General features: G+C 43.8%; 1 protein-coding gene across 1 annotated transcript in view; it reads right to left on the reverse strand.

The window, feature by feature from the left end:
• Myo16 (myosin XVI) overlaps window positions 1-22149 on the reverse strand; it is a 382886-nt gene that overhangs the window by 136444 nt on the left and 224293 nt on the right. The window contains 3 exon segments of the mRNA XM_032918632.1: window positions 148-228; window positions 3954-4126; window positions 7139-7214. Of these exon segments, the coding sequence (XP_032774523.1) occupies window positions 148-228; window positions 3954-4126; window positions 7139-7214 (330 nt within the window).

Here is a 22149-nt window from a genome sequence, read left to right on the forward strand (position 1 = left end):
GTGTGTGTGTGTGTGTGTGTGTGTGTGTGTGTGTGTGAGGCCTTTCTTCCAAAGGTACTCAAGGTTTTAGAAATGGAAAAGAAACTGTCACATTAATGCGCTACAATGGAAACAAACACAGAGGTTTGGACTGCGAAGGTCACTCACCATGAGTTGCGATGCAGTGGTGGCGGGGTCTCCACGTTCCAGTCTTTGTAGGAATGTGCAAGTTCCCTTCTTTTTTAATAACTGCAAGGGGGACAAGGAGGACGGATTTACCTTGTTAGCTTCTGCTTTAGGAGGAAAAAGAGAAAGTAAACTGTATGATTACGTTAATACACTTACAGACAAATACATAAACAAGAGGTCATTAAAAAGTCAAAACCAAAGGGCTTTTTGTTACCACAAATTTGGAAAACGGGCAACTGTGAGTAATGAACGAAACAGTTACTGCTGCTAAGCTTTCACACTGGGGTTCTTATTTAAAGCAGACTCACCACCTGCCTGTCCCCCATCTTAATCTCATAGTAAACTTAGATTAGACCAGTGTAAGAGCTTCCCTGCCGAGCTCTGCCTGTTTACTAGCTGTTCACAGTAGTCATGAAATGTAGCTTATGGGGGGCGGCAAAAGATGCTACTTTGTTATAGTTTTGTTCTTCTAGTTGTTACTTTGCTCCCTTAACTTTAAGGTAGTTACAGCAAAGGTATGGGTTTGATGAATTCTTGTGTTTTCTTTCTTTTCTTTCTTCTTTTTAACTGCTGAAAGGAATGGGTTGGGAAGTTACTCCTTGCAAATGAACAGAAGACTTTCTTCTTCAATAAATAATAAGAGCAGCTCTTAAAAGAAAAATAACCTGTAGCAAAGATTAATTGAAAGTGGAAAAGACGTAGAAGACAGAGAGAGTGGTGCCATCCGGTGAAGAATTAAAGGCTAAGTGATAATTAATTAATTAATTAAACCCCACCAGGGTTGAATGATGCCACACTGCATCTCACAGAATTATTACAGGAGACTAACATACCCACTGTTCTCTTAACACCATGGAAGAAAATTCTAATAAAACACAATTATGTGTTTGGCTGTGCTATGAGGACAGTAGGTAATGAGGCAGGATCATCTGTTCCATACCATGAGGATGGCAGCTCACTTTCTTCCATTAAGATGAGCTATGCAGGGGACTGATGCAGGGGAGTGATTCATTGTGGCCGACAGACAAGGGAATGCAAAACGAAGCACTTGGCCAGCACCTACCCATTTCCACAAATTTAATGCCTAGTGTCATGTCCAGTTAAGGAATGGGTATAATTCCACATTTCTGGCCCAGAGATAGATGTATAAAGACTGGGGTAGGTTGAAGGGGAAAGCAAGGGCCGTAGGGAGCAGAGCATTGAAAGGATCGTGACGAAAACAAATCCATCCCTACAGGTGGGGCACACGGTTTCTTTTTCTGGGCAGCTTGCTACTGTGAATTCTCTCTCCTCTGCAGTTCTTCATGGAAACATCTAAAGATGTCCAGGTTGCAAATGCTTAGTAACTGAGATTCAAATGTACAGTTTAGATTAGGTGTATGGGAATTTCTTACTTTTGATGTACTATCTGGATGAAAAGCTCCTTGGAATCAAGCTCTTTCCACAAGGGAACCCTTGGCTCCCTTTTGTTAGGCTGTGAGATGGGATTCCTGCCACGTCTAATTCTGCAACATGACTAAGGGTCACTGATCCTAGGGTCTGTTGACTAATAGCACATGCACACATGAGCATGTGTATGTGCACACACAAACACAGAGGCACATACATATACAAACACACATATTCATACATGCAGGCATATACATTCACAGAGGCACACATACATACAGGAATGCTTGCACACACATACATAAATACACAAACAGGCACACACATACACATAGGTAGACACATACAAACACAAGTGCACAAGCACACATACACAAATACACAGACAGGCACACACATATACATGCATGCAGGTATATGCACAAACACAGTGGACATACATATGCACATTTACACAAAAGTATACCCATGCATGTATGTACATACTATAAATATTTATATATACACACATAGATACACATAGATGTGCACACACAGGAACATATGCATGTGCACATACAAACATGTGCAGAGACACAGACACAGAAACACAAACACACATATGCACCCATGTACCTACTTACATACACACATATATAATGTCCACCTGAATATACATATATCCATTCACATATACATGCACATATGGTATATGCACAGAAACATACATATACACATGCACATATACACAAGTGCACACACACACCCACACGCCTGTCATTTTTCAAGCACAGCATCTTAAACCATGCTTTCCTTTGAACTGAAGAGCTAAGACGTGTCTCAACCTGCCTCAGAAACTACAGTTTCAAAATTGATAATTCTCAACCCCTCCCAAATTATGCACCCCCACTTTATATTTTGGTAGACATAAGCGAGAGATTGGTTAACACAGTTTGCTCTTGTATTCTCAAGAAACAACGCAGTGCGTAGACATTTCCGCAGCACTTGAAATAACTCAGCATGGAGGTTTTAGTCCTTTAGAAGTGGAACCTTTAGTCATAAATCTAACGTATGTGGAAGAAACACACTGACAACTGATGTAATACAAAAGCAAGCCCAAGGTCTACAAACACACAGTGGAAACATTCCAGTCCTGGGAAAACAAAAGAAATGACAATTTATCATTTCCAGACCCAAACCTTGGGAGCAATCGGGTCAGTGGGTAGGATACTATGTTTATCTCTTCAAATCCAATTGCCCTGAAGTTCTTTTACATCCATCCAAAAAAGATGGACACCGAGATTTTAAAAGGATGTCACAGAGACAGCCCATGATATATCTCTGTGAAACTGTCCACACTGAATTGTCAGTATACGGAACCTTTCTGTGTCCTCTTACACAATTGGAACCTCAGACACTATCTGTCTTAGTTAGCATTATCTGTTAACCTGAAATAGCCTAGAGGTGTCTGAAAATCAAAAACAAAACAAACACACTGTCTCAGTCAGGGTTTCTATTCTTGCACAAACACCATGACCAAGAAGCAAGTTGTGGAGGAAAGGGTTTATTCAGCTTATGCTTCCACATTGCTGTTCATCACCAGAGAAAGTCAGGACTGGGACTCAAGCAGGTCAGGAAGCAGGAGCTGATGCAGAGGCCATGGAGGGATGTTGCTTACTGGCTTGCTTCCCCTGGCTTGCTCAGCTTGCTTTTTTATAGAACCCAAGACCACCAGCCCAGGAACAGCACCATCCACAATGAGCTGGGTCCTCCCCCCTTGATCACTAGTTGAGAAAATGCCTTACAGCTGGGTCTCAGGAAGGCATTTCCTCAAGGGAGGCTCCTTTCTCTGTGATAACTCCAGCTTGTGTCACGTTGACACAGGAAACCAGCCAGTGCACAGACCAGCAAAGGTCTCAGGTGATTGTTGTTATTGGGTTGGTCCGTGAAGGAATGTCTTATCCAGTGCAGGAGAGTCCAGGGCTCTGAGTGATATCACTTCTTGGGCAAGTGACCCTGGGCTCTGATGTACGAAAATGCCAGCTAAGCGCAAGCCAGTGAATCAGCCAGAGATTGAGCAAGCAGTGGCCTTCCTTCATGGCCTGTGCCTCAGGGTCCTGCCTTGAGTGCCTGCCCTGACTTCCCACAGCGACAGATGGAGCCTTGGAAGTGTGAGATGGCTAAGTCCTTTCCTCCCCTGTGACAGAGAGGCAATGGCCCCACAGCTTTCCCGGCCATTCCTTCTGTCAGAGCATGACTATCTTCTCCTCGTATCAAAACCCAGCGTCTTTCCTTTAATTCCTTCTGTTAGAATACGGATATCATCATGTTGTATTAGAAAGGCGCCTTTAAGGAGGGAAGAGACTGCACCTGAGCAGAGAGAACTACAACAGAAGCGAGGGCGAGGGATCCCCTACCTTGCTGAGTTCTAGGTAATTCTTGTTCACTCCAACCATTGAAGAGGCAATTCTCTTACTGAGCAGGCTGGACTTGTGTCCTCCAAATTTAAAGGATGGGTAGGAAGATATGAGCGATCCCGTTGGTGAGAGTTTTGACTGGAACAAGTGACTGATCACGACATTTTCACTTGCTAGGAGAGAAATAGATGAATATTGTAAACAGCCTTAAAATCACTGAGGAGGCTGAGTTCGCTCTCCACGGAAGCGCCCCTCCACACGCCACCTACGATATTCCCACCAGCATTCATTTTTTTTCCAAACAGACAATGACTCTTGTTGCCCTTGGCTTGAGTCTTGGTTTTCAACCTCAACTCATGGCTCCTGGTTCTCGGCTCTCTAAAGAGTCTACTTCCTCCTGTCCTGGCTGTCAGCACTGAATCTTACCAGGTCAGACCTGGCTGGCTTCTGTGCACTTGATACAGTCATAAAAACATGGGTTTTGGCTGTGGTTCCCCATTACTAGAAAATAACTACCCCATCCGGAAGACATCACGCCAGTGCTAATCTTGTTCAGAGAAGTATTTAAACACTCCTGGTGGCTCTGCTTCATTTGGTTGCATCTGTCACTAGGTAAAGTAGCAAAAGAGCCGCCCCACCCGTCTGACTCAGTTCAGCTGCAGAGGTGAGGGGTTCTGGTACCATTCAGACACCAGGCTACTGCTATGTAAAAGTCTAGAGTTATGAGACCTTGCCTTGCTTCTAAAGGTAGGGCTGGAGCTCCGCCAGGTGGGCTTTGGGTTGTGAATCTTTTGAATAACAGAGAAACAGTAATGTGCGTGTGTTGGCTAAGAACCTGAGAGGAGCCGTCCATTACTGCTGTGTCTATGGAAATATTTTCCAAGCCCGAGTGGCTTTTAAAAACACCACAAAAACGACAGTACCCAGATCTTGAACATTACTACAAAATTAAAACTTGTGATAATTTGCATAACTACTTAGGGTTCTGTTCAGTCCATCGGACATTCATTTCACAATGTTCACCAGCAAAGTGGGTTAGTTTCTACCTTTTCCACACACACAAAACAGCAAACCATACATATTACATATGCGGCATGCGTGTGTGTGTGTGTGTGTGTGTGTGTGAGAGAGAGAGAGAGAGAGAGAGAGAGAGAGAGAACTCGCCTATAAATGATAACTTCTTATAAAGGTGAAATGTCTTTAACACACTTAAAATGCTAGACATAAATGTAGATCACAACATTTGCTGCCCCATTTCTGACTTTTGTCTCAGTCTCATGACCAGACTGCATAACGACGAGGCAGGCACCAGTATCTTCCTGACACAGCTGGGGACCTCTTGGGATGTCCTGTCAGCGCCCTGGCCATGGCCTCAAGAGCTCCAGCAGAAAGCATACTTCATGGGCATCCTGCCCACCTTGTGCCTCTTAGACCTGGGTGAGTGAATTTCTGAGAAGAAGCAGTTTTATCTACTTCTGCTCTCAGGCCTAGATGGGTAGAACCCCGCTTGCCTTACTTAAAGGCAGACCCCTATTTTTCTCAAGATTAAAACTCTACTTTCCTCAACTGGGCCCCCTACTGTGAAGAAGACTCCACTGGAAGCCATTGTTTATTAGTTATGTCCTCATAATTACTCTCCACGGCGCCATCACCTTCTGCAGAGTCACACGATACTGTCACGGCAGTGTGACGAAGTATGTGAGTTATTACAGTCTGTAGGCCATGTGCAGACACACGTGCCTGTGATGGCTACGCTTAGTGCTAATGGACCACTGCTGTGCCTTTGCATGGCCTATACGCGTCTGTCCTGTTATCCTTACTGAGCTAAGTAACTGTATGGAGATCCAAAGCCAGACACTTCTGTGTCCTCCACAGAAAGTATCCACCGCCTCACCTAAGTGAGTGAATCGTAAGTGTGCCAGAGGATATTGTAAATTCAGTCCTCCTGCTGAGGACTAAGCAATAGTTAACCATGCTTTCTTCAAATCAAATTAACTTGTTAGCAAGCGAAAACAGAAGAAAGTCTTTACGATACAGGCATTCTATAAGACAAGCAAGATTAAAACATCCCCCAGATGCCATTTTCTCATTCTATGCACATATAAAAATAACACAAAGGGATAATATCTATGATGCACTCTGCTTGTCAGACCTTCACACAGAGACCAGCCTAAGAGTGCAAGTTCAAGAAACCTGAGTGGGGAGGCCGGTACCCTACCGGGTGGGCAAGGCTGAGCCTTTCCACTCTCCAGCTCTTTGTGATCTCACCCCTGCTCCTGTTCCCCTGCAGCGTCTCAGCCAAGAGAACTCACAAAAGCTGCGTGACTGAGAGGCTGGCAGAGAGGGCCGCTGTGTAAACAATGCATCATGACCACGAGATGGTGATGTGCACAGTGACGCCCTTCAGTCAGTGGTGACGCAGATGTCTGACCTCCGCTTCAAAGCCTCTGACCACTTCACGAAGCCTGGATTGCCTTTCCAGGAAAGACAAATGGCTCTGCCTCAGCCGGAGGCTCAACCTTTCCCTTCAGAGGCTACCAGAGAAACGTGAATCACCAGAGCCTCTATTAAGAAAATGATTACTAAGAACAGACAGAATCACACATATCCGATTATGGTAAATATGTTAGAATATAGTGTTACATATTGAATAGAATTATAATTGATATATGCTTATAAAATATTAATATCCACTAAGTAGGAGCCTATAACTATATATAAAATTATATACATATGTATATGCATGTGTTTATACATATATACATTGATCAGCTTTCTACTTAGTGGGTATTAGTGGTTCATAACTGAAAGTACATAAAAATGAAATACCACTCTCGTTTAGCCCTAGAGTCATCTCTAGTGATGGGATCCTCCGTGCTGTGGCCTACAAACATTCCTAAGGTGATTTGGCCATCATTAGTCTCCAGGGACAAGCTCTTCCTGATTCACACAAGGATGTAGTAAAGGGGTTTTACATGCCTGTCTGCTGGAAGCTTAGTCAAAACTGCATTTCCAGTGGACTCCCAATTAGTCTGCAGGCAAAGCTCGGTGTGACAACACACCCCTCGATATCCCGAGAGCTGGGGAGGAAATGGTCGTCCAACTGCCCGTTAGGCGGGTAGAGTGCTTTTCACAGGATATTGTCCCGAGATCGAGAAATCAGTGTGGGGAGAAAATCAACTTACTTTTCATTACAAATAGGAGGTTCTGTGAAAGAGAGTCTTTATTCCTTTCAACCGCTCCTCTGATTTCATACGTTACCTGTAATGAGACAAAAATAGCAAAATTACCAAAGGATAAAAGGTAAGTGTGAAAATTTCTTTTTTAAAAAAAAGCAGGATTTTTAAAATTAATTAATTAATTAATTTGGTCTTTAAAGGTCCCTGAAGAAAGCACCTTCAGGTTTCAGCGTTCACACAACATGCAAGGGCAAAGCCGGTTGCCCACTCCGGGACAGGCGTTACCACACTACAGTGTGAGTCAGTCAGGCACCACACTACAGACCGTTTGACAGATGAGCCTCGTCTCTACTTCAGAGAAGCCTTTCTCAGCAGGGCTGGTCATGACCTGATCCAGACTCTCCTCAGAAACCCAATGCCTTTTCTTTTGACACAGTAGACCACAGTTTTGAACACCCCACAGTGCAAGCCCCCAGTTACGGTTCAAAATCACACAACCTGCAACTCCACAGTGTGCGGGTAAACCAGTCTGGGCTAGATTCTTCCTGTATCAGGGAGGTCAGTCCAGTGACACCATGCAAGTCGGGTCGCCTCATCTTTACAACGGCCTGGGTTCGTGTGGGACTTTGATAACCCCTTTCATGTCCCCAAGTTCCAATTTTAAATTTTCAGGGTGGTGGTAGGCACCATCCCGAGTTGCTAAGTCTGAAATGGAATGCATGGGAACCTCTCTACAGATCTCCCAAAAGTTAGACAGGAAGTCTTAGGTGCTGATGTAGCATCTGACCAGCCCCACAGGACGTTGGTTGTGACCTCTTCAACCCATTTGAAGGAAACCAACGGCAGCTGGCCCATCTTCTCTTGGCACAACCTCCAACATCTCTGAGAAACAGGTGCAGCTTTGGGCTTCCTTCCAAGATTCCCCAGGGTCCCTTCCAAGATACCCCTGGTGTTTCTGTGAAGATTGGATCCACGTTTCCCTCTTCCAACCCCCTATTCCTGGCTCCACATTCTCCTGCTGCATATACCTGGCAGCTCCCCAACACTGGGAATTTAAATCAGCCCTCATCCCTAACCGCCCAGAGCACCTTCTCACTGTCTCTGAGCTTGCCCCATCTCTCCTCAAACGCTCAACTCTCCCGGATCTCTGGGAAGCTGCTCCATTCAGTGTCTTTGAGGTCTTGAACTCGGGCTGAACACAGGAGCAGCAGGTGCTGCAATTCCACATCCCTGACTGTGAGAGCAGTGACAGGGCAGTCCTCAAGTCTCGACCTAAGGAGGGGTCCTCTGCACCCAGTGTCTCACGCTGAGCTTTCAGGTCAACCCAGTCTGCTGAGTGTTCCCAATGCATTTCCTCATGACGTCTCATCAATGTACACACACCTAGGAACCGTCCAAATGCTGCTCCTGGGCTTAAGGTCCCAGCACAAATTCTAATTCCACTTCTTCTTGGTAGCTGACAGTATTTCTTGCTTTCAGGGAAACGCTAAGACTCTCATACGAAAACATCTCTGGCCTCTTATTTCCTTTCCAAACAGCTCTCTTTTCCACTGTTTGTGCTCTATTACGATGGAGCGTGGCAACTCCACTATTAGATGGGAGTGTCATCTACACAGAACCACTGGGATGCTGGTGTGGAGGAAGCTTTATTATGTGGTTCTAGTGTATAATATTAGTCTATTTGCTGCATTTGAATCGAATGATTCCAAATGAAACACACACAAACACACACACATACACACACATATACACACACATATACACACACATATACACACACACAAACACACACATACACAAACACACATGCACACACACGCACACATACATATACACACATACACACACATACACACAGAAACACACACACACACACATATACACACACACACACACACACACATACACACACACATACACACACACACACACACACATACACACACATACACACACACACACACACACATATACACACACACATATACACACATACACACATACACACACATATACACACATACACACACAAACACACATACACACACACAAATGCACATGCATGCATGTTCACAAGACTTAACTGATTCTGTGCAAACACATTTGTTTTCTTTCTTGTTCCTGTCATTGGTGTATATCATTCGGGCCTTTCTAGCCTCCATGGAAGCCTGTGCCTAAGTAGGGTCTGGCTGTTTGCTGATTAGTTCATTCTCCATAGCAACTAGCAAATGCCTTGCCCACTGGGCACACACTCTGCCTCTTTAATGAAACTGACAAGAGGCTGTGCTACATTGTGAATTAGAATACCACACAGCAAGGTCATTCCAAAGAGTATACAGGCCCTTTGCCATCGTACGGTCATGGGATCTGCAAAGTTCCCATGTGTGATGTCCTGCTTTATAGAACCAGGCTCAAGGCTAAAGGTCTTTACTAAAACTGAAGCTCATGGTTTTCCTGATGGAGATTCTAACTTGGCACATTCCCTAGAAAAATATACTACACACACACACACACACACACACAGAGAGAGAGAGAGAGAGAGAGAGAGACACACACACACACACACAGATACACACACACACAAACACACACACACACACACCAACATTCAATGATAGCTTGGTGTTTATAGGAAGCATAGAGTATGTAGTTAGTAGTTAGTAGTTAGTAGTAGTAGTTAGCAGTAGTTAGTAGTTAGTAGTTAGCAGTTAGTAGTAGTTCGTAGTTAGTAGTAGTTAGTAGTATAGTAGTTAGTAGTTAGTAGTTAGTAGAGTCCCTCTTATGGCAAGTGCATTCCCACAAAACATTGCATCACAGTGTAGGTGGGCTTATGTTGTATGGAATAAATTTATGACGCCCTTTGAGTCCTCTTCCCGGGCATAAGTCACCTTCTGTAGAGTACCTCAACTATAAAACCTCTGACACCACTCCTAAGAAATGGATGAGCCCAGTACTGACAAGATTTGAGTCAGCATTTCACTATAAACACTGGACACTCCCACAGCCAATACAGTAACACAAGTGGCCAAGGTGTTGCCTAGGATTGGAGGCCACAGATTCTCCAAACTTGGATTCAAATTGTATTTCAAATCTCACATCTGAAGCCAGATATTTTTCTGGCATCTATGGAATATTACGATGGGAAAACAAAGTTGGAGACAGTTATCTGCCACAAGGATGCACAGCTACATGTCATTTTGGGGATAGTTTCTATGTATTTTGCAAAGATCATACAAAATGTACTCATATTATGGAATGTGAGCATTTATGCAGACACACAAGACATGTATGTGTCAAAATACCCTTTAAACCTAAAATACAACCAGACCCTAAATTTGGTTTCTGAATGAAGACAGTTAATTCCACCTAATGAGTTTGCTACTGTAGTGGCCTTGCAAATTCTATTTATGACATGGTCTTTAGCGTCATGGACATACAGCAGCAAGACTGCCAAGCAGGGCCTGAAATTTAAAAAGAATGAAAAATAAAGAGAGAAAGACAGAAAGGAAGGAAGGGAGGAAGGAAGGAAGGAAGGAAGGAAGGAAGGAAGGAAGGAAAGAAGGGAAAAAGAGATGGGGTAGGATAGGGATCAGCTGGTAAGAAGGGGGCTGGCTAGAGTGGGGAGGACTAAAAAGGGGTGACTGTGTTCATAGTGTCTGGTGAACAAGACGATACTGTCAAAAGTAAACCTCTAAATACCAGGCATCTATCAATGCTGATTTTTATGGGGTGAATAGCGTCTCACTATGCCTTTTAAATATTACAACTTACTACTTTAAATTTAAGATACCTCAGCTACCATAATTTCGCAAGAAATAACACAGGTAAGTTCTATGTGTCCCCAACCAGTTTCCTTCCACGGCATGACCTGTAATATAATCAAAACTGGGAAACTGACCAATGAGGCGACACTACAAACTATTAACACCTGCGTGGGAATTGCTCATTTGTCTGTCTCCTCTTGGGTTCTCTGTTTGGTGGAATCCATTGCATTTCAACCACTGTCTTAGATACAAAGCTTTGAAATGTCATGAGACATAGTCAGGTGCTCCTTCCCACTGTATTCTATAGACATCATTGTAGCTATGCTAGTGGCTAGATCTTCCCATTTCCATGTTACAGTAAAATGGAGTATGCTTCTACAGCTACAAAAATATTTGTTTTGATACAAGGTCTCCCTGACTCATATTCCTCCTGCTTCTCCCTCCTCAGCACTGAAATTATTGTAGGCATGTTCCGTCACACACACACACACCGTCACACACACACACACACACGTAAGTATGCATATACGGTATGCTCCATCATACACACATACAAGCACATGCACACACAGAGGCACACATGCATACATGGTATACTCCATCATGCACACACACACACACACACATAGAAGCACATGCACACACAGAGGCACACATACATACATGGTATACTCCATCATGCTCATACATACACACACATAGAAGCACACACACGTGCACACATATGTATGCATACATACACAGCATATGTATGCATGCATGCACAGCATGCTCCATCATACTCATAGACACCAACAGGCACACATGCATGCACACAAACATGCAGGTATACATGCATCACAGTATGCTCCATCATACTCACACACATACATGCATATATGCACACACACATGCATACACAGATGCACATACACATGCACACATATGCATGTATACATACATGCACAAGATGCTTCTCAGTCCCACACACAAGCACACACGCACACATAAACACACATACAAGCACACACACATGTATGCATGCATGAACTGCATACTCCATCATAGTCATACACACACAGGCACATACACACACGCACATGCATGTACACATGCATGCATACCAAAATTTTGGTAGGAAATTCATGATATTCATTTTGGAGGACAGGCTACACTGGTTATTCCTATGCTGAGAACTAATTGCACTGTCTCCTATCCATGAGTATGGTCTGTTTCTTCTGTTTGGACTCTTGGCTTCTTCCACCATCATCCATGTTTTCAATGCACTCTTTCTATATATGTTTAATGAGACTTACTCATGCTAGACCTGAGCTTCATGCTGTTTTTGAGTAGTTATGAACGTTATCATGCTTAATTTCAGTGTCAATTACTAACATTAAAACACAACACATTTCTATGCTTTTCCTGTATCTTTCTTAAATTTTTAATTTTTTGAGGATTTCATACATGGGCAGTGCATTTGCACCATTCCCACCCATCCCTCTCCTCCTCCTCCAACTCTTCCCAGGTTCCTCCTTACGCTCCCTCTCAACACCACGGGCTCTTCTTCCATCTTGCTATGCCTTGTGCTCTGACTGAACTCCTCATTTTTGCCATGGTTGTCTTTCTCTTGAACGGATTCCTGGTGGTTTTGCCCTGATATTTATGTTATGTATAAGCAGGGACTTTTTTCCCTTCCAATCTGTCAGGCTTTTATTTCCTTTCTATCCTCACTAGATTCAGTAGTCCTACATTATGTGACACGGAGTGACGACAGCCAGGATCTTTGCTAAACTCGACCTTAAGAGTGGAGCACCTGGTTTCCAGGGTTACTCGTAGCAATAGGCTGTGGTGGGTGCTCTTCCCTGGAGGAGCAGACTTTCTCAGGATTGCATACGATTACATATGATAGTAGTAATAGACTGCTGTGGGTGCTCTTTCCTGGGGCAACACCATCTCCCACACAGCAGTCTTCTTAGAATGCTTGTGGACGTACGCTGAATTTCATCTAAGTTTTCTGCATCCATTAATAAATTACATAATTTTTCTCCCTTAGCTTATTAATATTCTGAATTATCTTAAACAATTTTCAGATATTGAAAGTACTTACATTTTTAGAAAGCACTAACTGACCATGATAATAATATACATTATTATACTATTGTATTGTTATTATTTAATCATTATAGATATAAATGAGCCCAGTCTGCTACATTCTTTGAGAGTCTATCCTATTCTGTTCTTGAAGGACTGATTTGTGTGAGTTGAGTGTGTGTGTGTGTGTGTGTGTGTGTGTGTTCGTTCTAGCTTTTGTCTGATTTTGGGAGCAGGATGATGCTAGCTTTGTAAACCAAATCAGAAAGCATTCTGTCTTCTATTTTCTGGATCAGACTGCATGAAGTTGGTACTAATTTTCTTTTAAACATTTGGTAGAATTCTCCAGTTGAGCCATCTGGAAGAAGAAGATTTCTTTTTTTGGGGAGTTTTGAATTTTCAAATTCTTTCCTTGACTGGCCTGTTTGGACGATCTCCTTCACTGGGGTGAGGTGAGGTAGCTAAGCTTTCTGAGGAATCGGCCCATGTTAGCCTAACCGTCACATCATGTGGGGTTGCTACTGTCCCTTCTGATCTTCCAAATCCTGGCAGGGCCACAGAGATACTTTCCGCCTTTTTCTTGGTATTGGTTATTTGTATCTTTTTTTTTTTTTTTTTTTGGTCAACCTTACTAGAAGTTTTTCATTTTATTCATGTATTGAAAGAACCAGTCATTTTTAATAAAAAGGTTATTTTGATTAGTTTTAATTATGTGTAGATGTGTGTGAGTGTGTGTGTGTGTGTGTGTGTGTGTGTGTGTGTGTGTATGTATGTATGTGTATGTGTGTGCGTGTGAGTGTGGATGCTCACAGAGACCAGAGGCATTGGATGGATGCTGTGGACCTGGTGACAGGCAGTTATAAGCCACCTCACGTGGGTGCTGGGATAGCAAACTCAGATCCTTTGGAGGATCAGCAAGAGCTCTCAACTGCTCAGCCTTCTTCCCGGCTGCCATTTGCTCACTCCAGATTGATTTTCATTCTTCACTTATTTTTTTGTTCAAAAATGTTTTCATGCAATATATTTTGATCATGTTTTCCCTCCCTTTAACTCCTCCCTGGTCCTTCTCACCTCCCTACTCACCTAACTTCATGGTACTGTCTCTTTGTCAAAACCAAAACAGCTAACGTCTCCATTCTCGGAGACGGAAACTTCGATTTCAGAATTTCTGTATTCCCTATCAGGTGAGCATATGATATTATCATCCAAAGACCTCTCTACTGTGTTGACCATTGATAGACTGTGCTTTCATATTTAGCCAGCCATATGCACGCATATCTATATTTTCGTGAATAAATTGTCATGTATATGTTTATATGTGTGTATATAGGTTAGTACATAGGCATATACACAATTCTCTTCAGACTCTCCTCTGTCAGTTTTGCATGATGTGTGATTTAGACGGAAGGTATTTAGGGGACACTGTATCTGGAGGTTTTCCTTTCATCCTTTTCTAGTTCCTTTCCAGTTGATTTGCATTGAGGTGAACCTCCTCTCTGTCTCCCATGCTTGATTCCTTGAGTTTGGGGCTGGGGTCCGTCCAGCACACGGTCTACACTGACACATCTTCTCCGGGTCTTAGAAAATGTGAGCTGTGTTTCACGTGTCCTGCCGGTCCTATAAACCCTGCTTACGCTCTACTTAGCTTTTCAGTTGCTTCTTGGTATACAGTTGTTCTCACAGTCACTGAGAAGGGCGAGCTGATCCTTCCTTTTAGCCCCCTGAGTCCCATCTTCCTCTGACACCTCTGAGGAGGGAGGTAGGCACCGCCTCGGAACCTACCCATGGGAACATCAGCCTAGCTCTCCGTGGACCTCTTCAATGTGAAACTGCATTGCTCCTGTTTGCCTTTCTCCTGGCTCCCAGTCGGCTTACCTCAAGCTGCCTGCCCAACAAGAAGAACTCACAGGGTCCTTAAATTGTATCAGCTGAAACTCATTTACAACTGTGTGTTTGTATCTAAACAGAACAAACCCCCTGGGAAGGCATCAGGCATTGTGGCTCACCGGCAAGAACCGCCATCAACCCAGGGCAACACATTCACGTGAAAAAGATACAAAGTGAATCTGCAGCGAACTAGGAAGACCAGGGTCAGGGGGAGGGGCGATTGAGGCCTTGAAGGCTAGGGAGCCTGTGGGGGATCAGGTCACTGGGTTTCAGACAGTACAAAGGCAGGAAACCTCAAAGCCTAGTAGAGTGGACAGGTTTCTATGCAGGTAAGAATCTATCATAGAAAGCACCCATAGCGTACTGACTGGTTGTCAGGGGAACAGAAAACCATCTGTTCTCCTGCGGCAGCATCCACCTGGGGCTGCAGAGAACAGGTTTTAGGTAGAAGGCTTTCCTGGGCCATTCAGGTAGCTGCTCTGCCCAGGGTTCTCTTGCTCAGGTTTATTTATTTGGTAGATGAAGGAGAGAGGTGGGAAAAGCAGAAGAGGGAGGCCTTGGTAGATGAAGGAGAGAGGCAGGAAAAGCAGAAGAGGGAGGCCAGGTTACTTCCTTCATTTCCCTCCATGTCCTAGGATGGGTCCTCATGCCTTTCTTAGTTCCTAAAGCCTGAAAGGCATGCTTCACGCGGTGAGTAACAGCACCCCTCATGCATGCAATAGAGAAATTTATATGCACACAGCCCAGAACAATAACAGCAACAAAATTCTTTAAGGAAATTGTCATGTATTCAAAAATTCTCCTTGGGCTGATTCTGCTCAATAAAATCACTCAAAAGAAAACGTAGCATTCTGCTTCAGCCTTGGCTCCTGTGATAGTGCCAGGCCGAGGGGGGTTGAGAGGGGGAGAGTTGGGGAGCTGAGAAGTGGGTGTGGCTGCTTTGGTGGATTACTCCCTGCAACACTCCTGCTGTACCACAATAAATACAATTAAAAGATAAATTATGTGAGCCATACACTAAAACAGGGAGGAGGTACGGGAGTCTTCCCATGACTGTGAATCACAGCCCATCAGGTTTCCCGGTTTCCTGGATCCGCAATGAAAATAAAAGTCACGGAACACTGAGGCACATGCATGTGCTTTTTCTTCCCAAGCGATGGCTGTCAAGCTTGAGCTTGGCTCATCACCTAGGAAACAGGAATGTGAGGCAAGATGGAGCCCTAGCCATAGCTCCCTCTACTCATGCAGATATAGTTCCCTGAACTGAAGAGCAGCTGGCTGCCTTGATTTGGTGAGGACGTCTGGGCGAGGGTCATCCAGTACTGGAAGCCTCCTTTGCCTGCATGGGACCAATGGGAAAGGGGTGCAAAGATTGGGGGTACAGCCCAAGCTAACTGCCAACTATGGGGCTGGTACATTCAGCGTTTCTGAAAACAGGGCTTCCAGATTTCCCATCAGCCAAAGTCTTCATTTACAATTATTCATGCGAAGGCAAATCTTCCAGATCTCACCCAAACTCCCCAGTCACCACTTCTGGGAGGCAAGCCAGAAACACACACTTGCTACTTCCTCTCCAGTCGGTTCTGATGCAAAGTCGGAGATGTGGGGTGGCTCTCCCGAGAGAAAAGCAGTGAATGTGTGATGAAGTCCAAGTGAGCATTAGGAAGGGAGGATTCCAAAGCTCGTTTCCATGGTCAATCCACAGCCACTCCTGGGGCTCAACGCTAGTCAGAAGTGAGTCACTCCTTATGCCTCGGTTTCTCCTCTGTCTAATCATTATTCACAGCAAAGTCTAATGATTTTGTTAGCACAAACCACTGATAAATGTGGTGTTTGCAAGGACTGAGAGGAGGCCTTCTGTGGATATGACAAGTGGGCATGAGTGGACCTCACATGTTGAGATTTTCAATTTGTCTTTAGTGTGGCTGAAAAGTAAAATAAAACCACCATCTGGATGTAGTGGCTTACACTTTTAATCCAGCACTCAGAAACAAGTCTGGGGCAGTGGGACTGTTATGAGTTCAAAGCCAACTTTGGCTGCCAGGCAGTTCCAGAAAAATTTTGGTTATGTAGTGAGTTCTAGACCAGCCTTGGAGGCTACAATGTGAGATTCTGCTTTAAAAAAAATTAGTAATGACAAAAATATACCTGGACTGAGATTATCTAAACTAAAAATAAAATTCATTTTAAGTTCCATTAAATAGTTGAATGCTCTCGTAAAGCATTTATTTATAACATCTGGGAAACACCCAGTGGCCAAATTTGGAACTATCCCAGTTCCTTCCTCTAGAGATTGCCAAGAGATTGCCAGTCTTTAACTAATTTCTCCTAATCTCTCTACCATCCGTTTTTCTATTTTGTCTTTTCAAGAGTTGAGTCTCTATACATGCTCCCCTTGGTTTGCCAAGACCTCACCTGGCCTCTCATGTGCATGTTGGCCTCCAGTCATCCACTTGTCTACTTGGTTCTAGACAGTGCCCTCCTAGAGATGCTCTGGTGGCCTTAGTGCTGCCTGAAGCCAGAATCTGGGATAGAATGGGAGGAGAAGGGGTCACAGCAGCTCTGATCAGCACCTTCCTCCCCAGCCAAGCAGAACCTGCTGCTTGAACACATGGTCATAGGAGCTATGGATCCAGGTTCCAGCATCTGCCCCGGTGCCCGAGGCCCATGGTGCCTTTTCTTCCCATATCTCCTTGACATCTGGGGTGGTGGCTGCTCCCGTTCTGGTAAATCTCTCAACCATCTCAGCTTATTGAAATTTTTTGTATAACCAAATCCCCTAAATCGTGTTGTTCTCTTTGAAATTTTAATATATTTTCTTTTAAGACTGTACTGTGTCCTAATTTCACAGTTCCCAAGGCTTTTTGGTCTTTGCTGGTCTTGGTGCCAACAGTTCAACTCTTTGTAGTGGCTGTGTGACTCACAGAAAAGCAAAGCCAAGACTGCAGCCATGACAGTCAAATGCTCTAGCAAAAATGTTGGGCCTCTTGAAGGTAAAAACAAAAGCAGGGTATAGGAAGGCCGATAGATTCATTCCTGAGAGACTACGTGGTAGGAGATCCTGGCCATTCCCTGAATTCAATCATGTGGGCAGAGAGATCTTAACAAAAGGACGAGAGAAGAAACAGCTGGGGGCCACGAGCTGCAGATGATGCATTTAACTTCCATGTACACCCTCAGCTCTGGCCACACTCAGGTCTAGGATGGATTTCTCTGGGCACTGACATTACCACACTAGCATCTAGGGGAGTCCTGGGTTTCATGTACAGATTCTCTGCCCAAACAATAGCTCTCTTCATTGTCCTTCCCTGCTATGGTCTCCTCATATATGAGATGCCTCCTAACAGATTTGCACAGACACTAGGCTAAATGTTGATCATTTGTCTACTGCCTTCCTTCTCTGCTTTGTAAGTCAACATGTTAAGGCCAAGCCAAATTGATAATTGCATTATCATGCAATGTTCCTGAGCTGGAGAGTAACATTTCCTTGTGGTTGAAGTGACAAAAGTCAAAAATTCCTATGTAAAGCCCCCTACAGTGACAGCTTAGGCATGTAAGAACATGCCAACCTAGACTGTGGAAGACTGACATGTGTGGCCATCACAGTCCATGTTACATGTTTGCATGTGCACAAGTCATCTGTCTGTTCTGTATTGACTATACATATGTGTGTGCTCGTGTTTGTACCTTCATTATTCCCAACTTAATGATCTAATTTTGCGCCCAACATGTTACAGAATCACCACTCCTTTAACGTCATGGAAGAAAGGCCATGGTCAACAGAAATATAAAAAGGCTTAATCTTATTCATGCTGGATTCATGCAAGTTGGACCACAGCTGTGACATCACCTCACCCCAGGTAGTTCAACTCAAAAATCAAGAAGCCCTTTGTTCCCTGCTGCTGGGAATGTAAATTAGGACAGGCAGTATAGGATTAAGATGGAGAGTCCCTTCAAAAGCTAAAAATAGAACTGCCCTATGATATGTCTGTTCCATTGCTACGTGTATATCTCTAAACAGAATAGAAGCATTACATCAAAAAGATTCCTGCACTCTCATGTTTATTGTGGTACTATAGACAATAGCTACTGCCGATGCTAACGTTGGCCATCGAAGAGCTAACATTACAGGAATACAAGTTAATCTGGGCTGTCCAAAGGTTTGTTGTGTGCAGGAGCCCCACTGTGACCACAGAAGACAGTCCAGAGGAAAGGGAGTGTGTCAGGAGAATCAAGAGGAAAGGACATGGGCTGGAGAGATGGCTCAGCGGTTAAGAGCACTGACTGCTCTTCCAGAGGTCCTGAGTTCAACCCCCAGTAACCACATGGTGGCTCACAACCATCTGTAAAGAGATCCGATGCCCTCTCTGGTGTATCTGAAGACAGCTACAGTGTACTTATATATAATAAATGAATAAATCTTAAAAAAAAAAAAAGAGGAAAGGACATGCAGAACGGCCACAGGCATTTCTGTACTTCAGGCCTTTGGACAGCTCAGCTTTCGTGGACGTTTGCTGATTGATGATGAAAATAAAACTTGGATCTGTGAGGGTAAGCCAAAGCCCACATTTTTATCCGGTCATAGGGAAGACCTACACTTTCCAAATGTACTTTACAAAGAAATGCTATCAAAAAGAAAAAATAGAAAAGAAATGAAATCCTGACAACACACCCACCATGCCACGGAGAACAAGAACTCTAAAAACATCTGCCCTAGAATGGAAAACATGGGTTACTTTATACTCAGGGGAGACAACTTAGGGACAGATTGGCCAAAAGCTTGTGAGCCATAGGTAGGGCATCTACAAGGGCCAACAGCTTACAGTGAACCAAATAGACTCATTCAATGTTAACAGCAGTGTTAACAGAGAAGCAAAGCAGGTAGATGCATCTGAGACAGTTGATAAGCCTTTGTGGAGAAGCAGTCCTTCCTTTATTCCTTTATGGACAATTATGGTCCACAAGGTGGTCATTCTTAGCCAAGTTCAGAAGCTCAGTGCTGGGAACGGCTCATCTCTTGAGGAGTTTCTTGGATTGTTGGCCAACGGGGTCCAACAGGCCCCCCCACAGATCACAGGTTGTTCCCATCATTGTTAGTCACCTTCAAGAACTTGACAATAAGACCCTACTGCTGAAGACATCATTTTCTTGAGTCACAGAACACGGAGAAACCAGGCGGCTATCCTAGTGCTGGAAGGTGCTATGCATGCTACTGAGGGAGAAGGTATTCATCCACTTTAATCAGCCATGGATTCTGTGAACTGCAATAATGAAGGCCCCATTATTGCCTGGAAAGATATGCCCGCCAGTGTAATGGTGGTACAAACGTTACGGGAGTAACCGACCATTTTCTGACTATGTGTAAGGACAATTCCATAGGATGGAACTTACACCTGCTACTGTTAATTAGGGCAAGAACCTGAAACTCAGTCATGGGCTCTAGGGGAAACCTATCACTGTTATTCTGGTAAATGGAAATAATACTAAAATGACTCATAATGACCTAATGCTATACCCATAAATGAGTGCCCTACTCAGGCCTCATCAGATGAACTTCTTTTGGTTGTTGGTGGCAATTAACACAGAGACTCACTCACAACTGGTCAATATGGAGAAAAAAAAGGCACTTGACAGTGAACAGCCCTAAAAAAAGGACATCTATATCACACCTTTCACTTCAGGAGTCTGGGATCTTCTAGTAAGAGGGAACAGAAAACATTACAAGAGCCAGAGGTGGTAGGTGACATCAGGAAGCAGTGTTTGCAGGTCGTGACGGGGAAGTGGGACAGACAAACTCATAGCAATTGTGACAGTAAGCGAAAGACCTGTGCTAGCTCAGCCCAGAGTCCCAACGTGGAGAACAGAGCTTCTCTCGTGAGAGTTCCCTCATTAGGAGCAGACTCTTGTAAGGCTCTCGTAGATGCCTTACCTATGGCTCCCAATAGCTCCTAACTGAGAGCTGGTGACAAGTGAAGGATGCCGAGGGAACAAGAATTAGTTTTCCTCAATGCTCTTGAGCTCCAATATGTCCACCACATTCCAAAGCAGGCCCCACTGCTAACACAAACAAGACTATTATATACGGAAGGGGAGGGGAGAGGGAGAAGAGAAAGTTGGGTGGGTAGGAGTGAATTTGATCAATATGCATTGTATGAAAATTTCAAGAATTAAAAATCAAAACGTTTTAGATTTTGAATTTTTGATATTGAGAAATTTGCAGTTTCTCAACTAGTAAATTCTATGAGCAGTTTAAAAATCTGAAACATATATGAGACTGGAAATGCTTTGATCTCAAGCATTTTGGATGAGGGATATTCAGTTAAACCTTAGGTTTCTTGCTTTGCTAAAAGTTAAACGTGGTATAAACATAGAAATTGCCTCTTTGAATTGATTTCGTTTTCAGAATGAGCTGAGAGAAAGTGGGTATTTGAAAGGTGGCAGGGAGCCCTGCAAAGGTCTGAAGCTCCCAAGAGAGGCAGCCGGATCACATGGCTGGGTAGCCATCCTCCTAGGACACCCAGTTATAAGTGCCCACCAGCTTGGCGCTCAGAAGATCATCAATATTTATGGGACAGAAGTAAATCTGCACATCCTTCACGTCCCTACTCCCTCCCTGCGTCCTGTTATTTACAAGATGCAAAATACCCTCAGAGAAGTGGTTAGGATTAACAGATGATAAAAATGCAGAGCTTCGCAGACGTACTTGCGAATTCAATATATCACACCAGAATATATGTGAAGACTGGTTTAGCAAAATAAATAAATGATCATTTTCAGGAAATGCAAATACACCCAGGCTACTTTTCATGCCCCGCTGCAGCTTTCCACTCGGTCTGTCTCAAGGACCTTGACTCCTTAAGGGCTGCTGAGTTCATTCTGCTTGTCACCAGAGTTAAAAGCAGGGTACTAGGTTTGCACATAAGGCATCTGGGAATGCTCTTTTGATAGCACAGTTTATATAGGAGGTGGTGTGTGTGTGTGTGTGTGGGGGTGCTGACTGGATCTGGACAGGGCTCAAGGTATTTTATCTGCTCCCATTTCCTGTTCTCTGTAAGTCCTGATTCACCTGGATGTAAGCCAGGCCCCATGCCTATGGAAGTATAGATGGCATTCCCACCTTCCCCAGGATGAACAATTACACCCTTAATTAATGAGCTTACATCATCCCCTCCTCCCTGAAGTCGCTTCTTGTCAGCTGTTTGGCCACAGCATGGAGAAAAGTATCAAAAAAAAAAAAAAAAAGAAAAGAAAGGAAAGAAAGAAAGAAAAGAAAGAAAGAAAGAAAGAAAGAAA

Source organism: Rattus rattus, chromosome 13, assembly GCF_011064425.1.
Source record: "Rattus rattus isolate New Zealand chromosome 13, Rrattus_CSIRO_v1, whole genome shotgun sequence".
Lineage (NCBI taxonomy): Eukaryota > Metazoa > Chordata > Mammalia > Rodentia > Muridae > Rattus > Rattus rattus.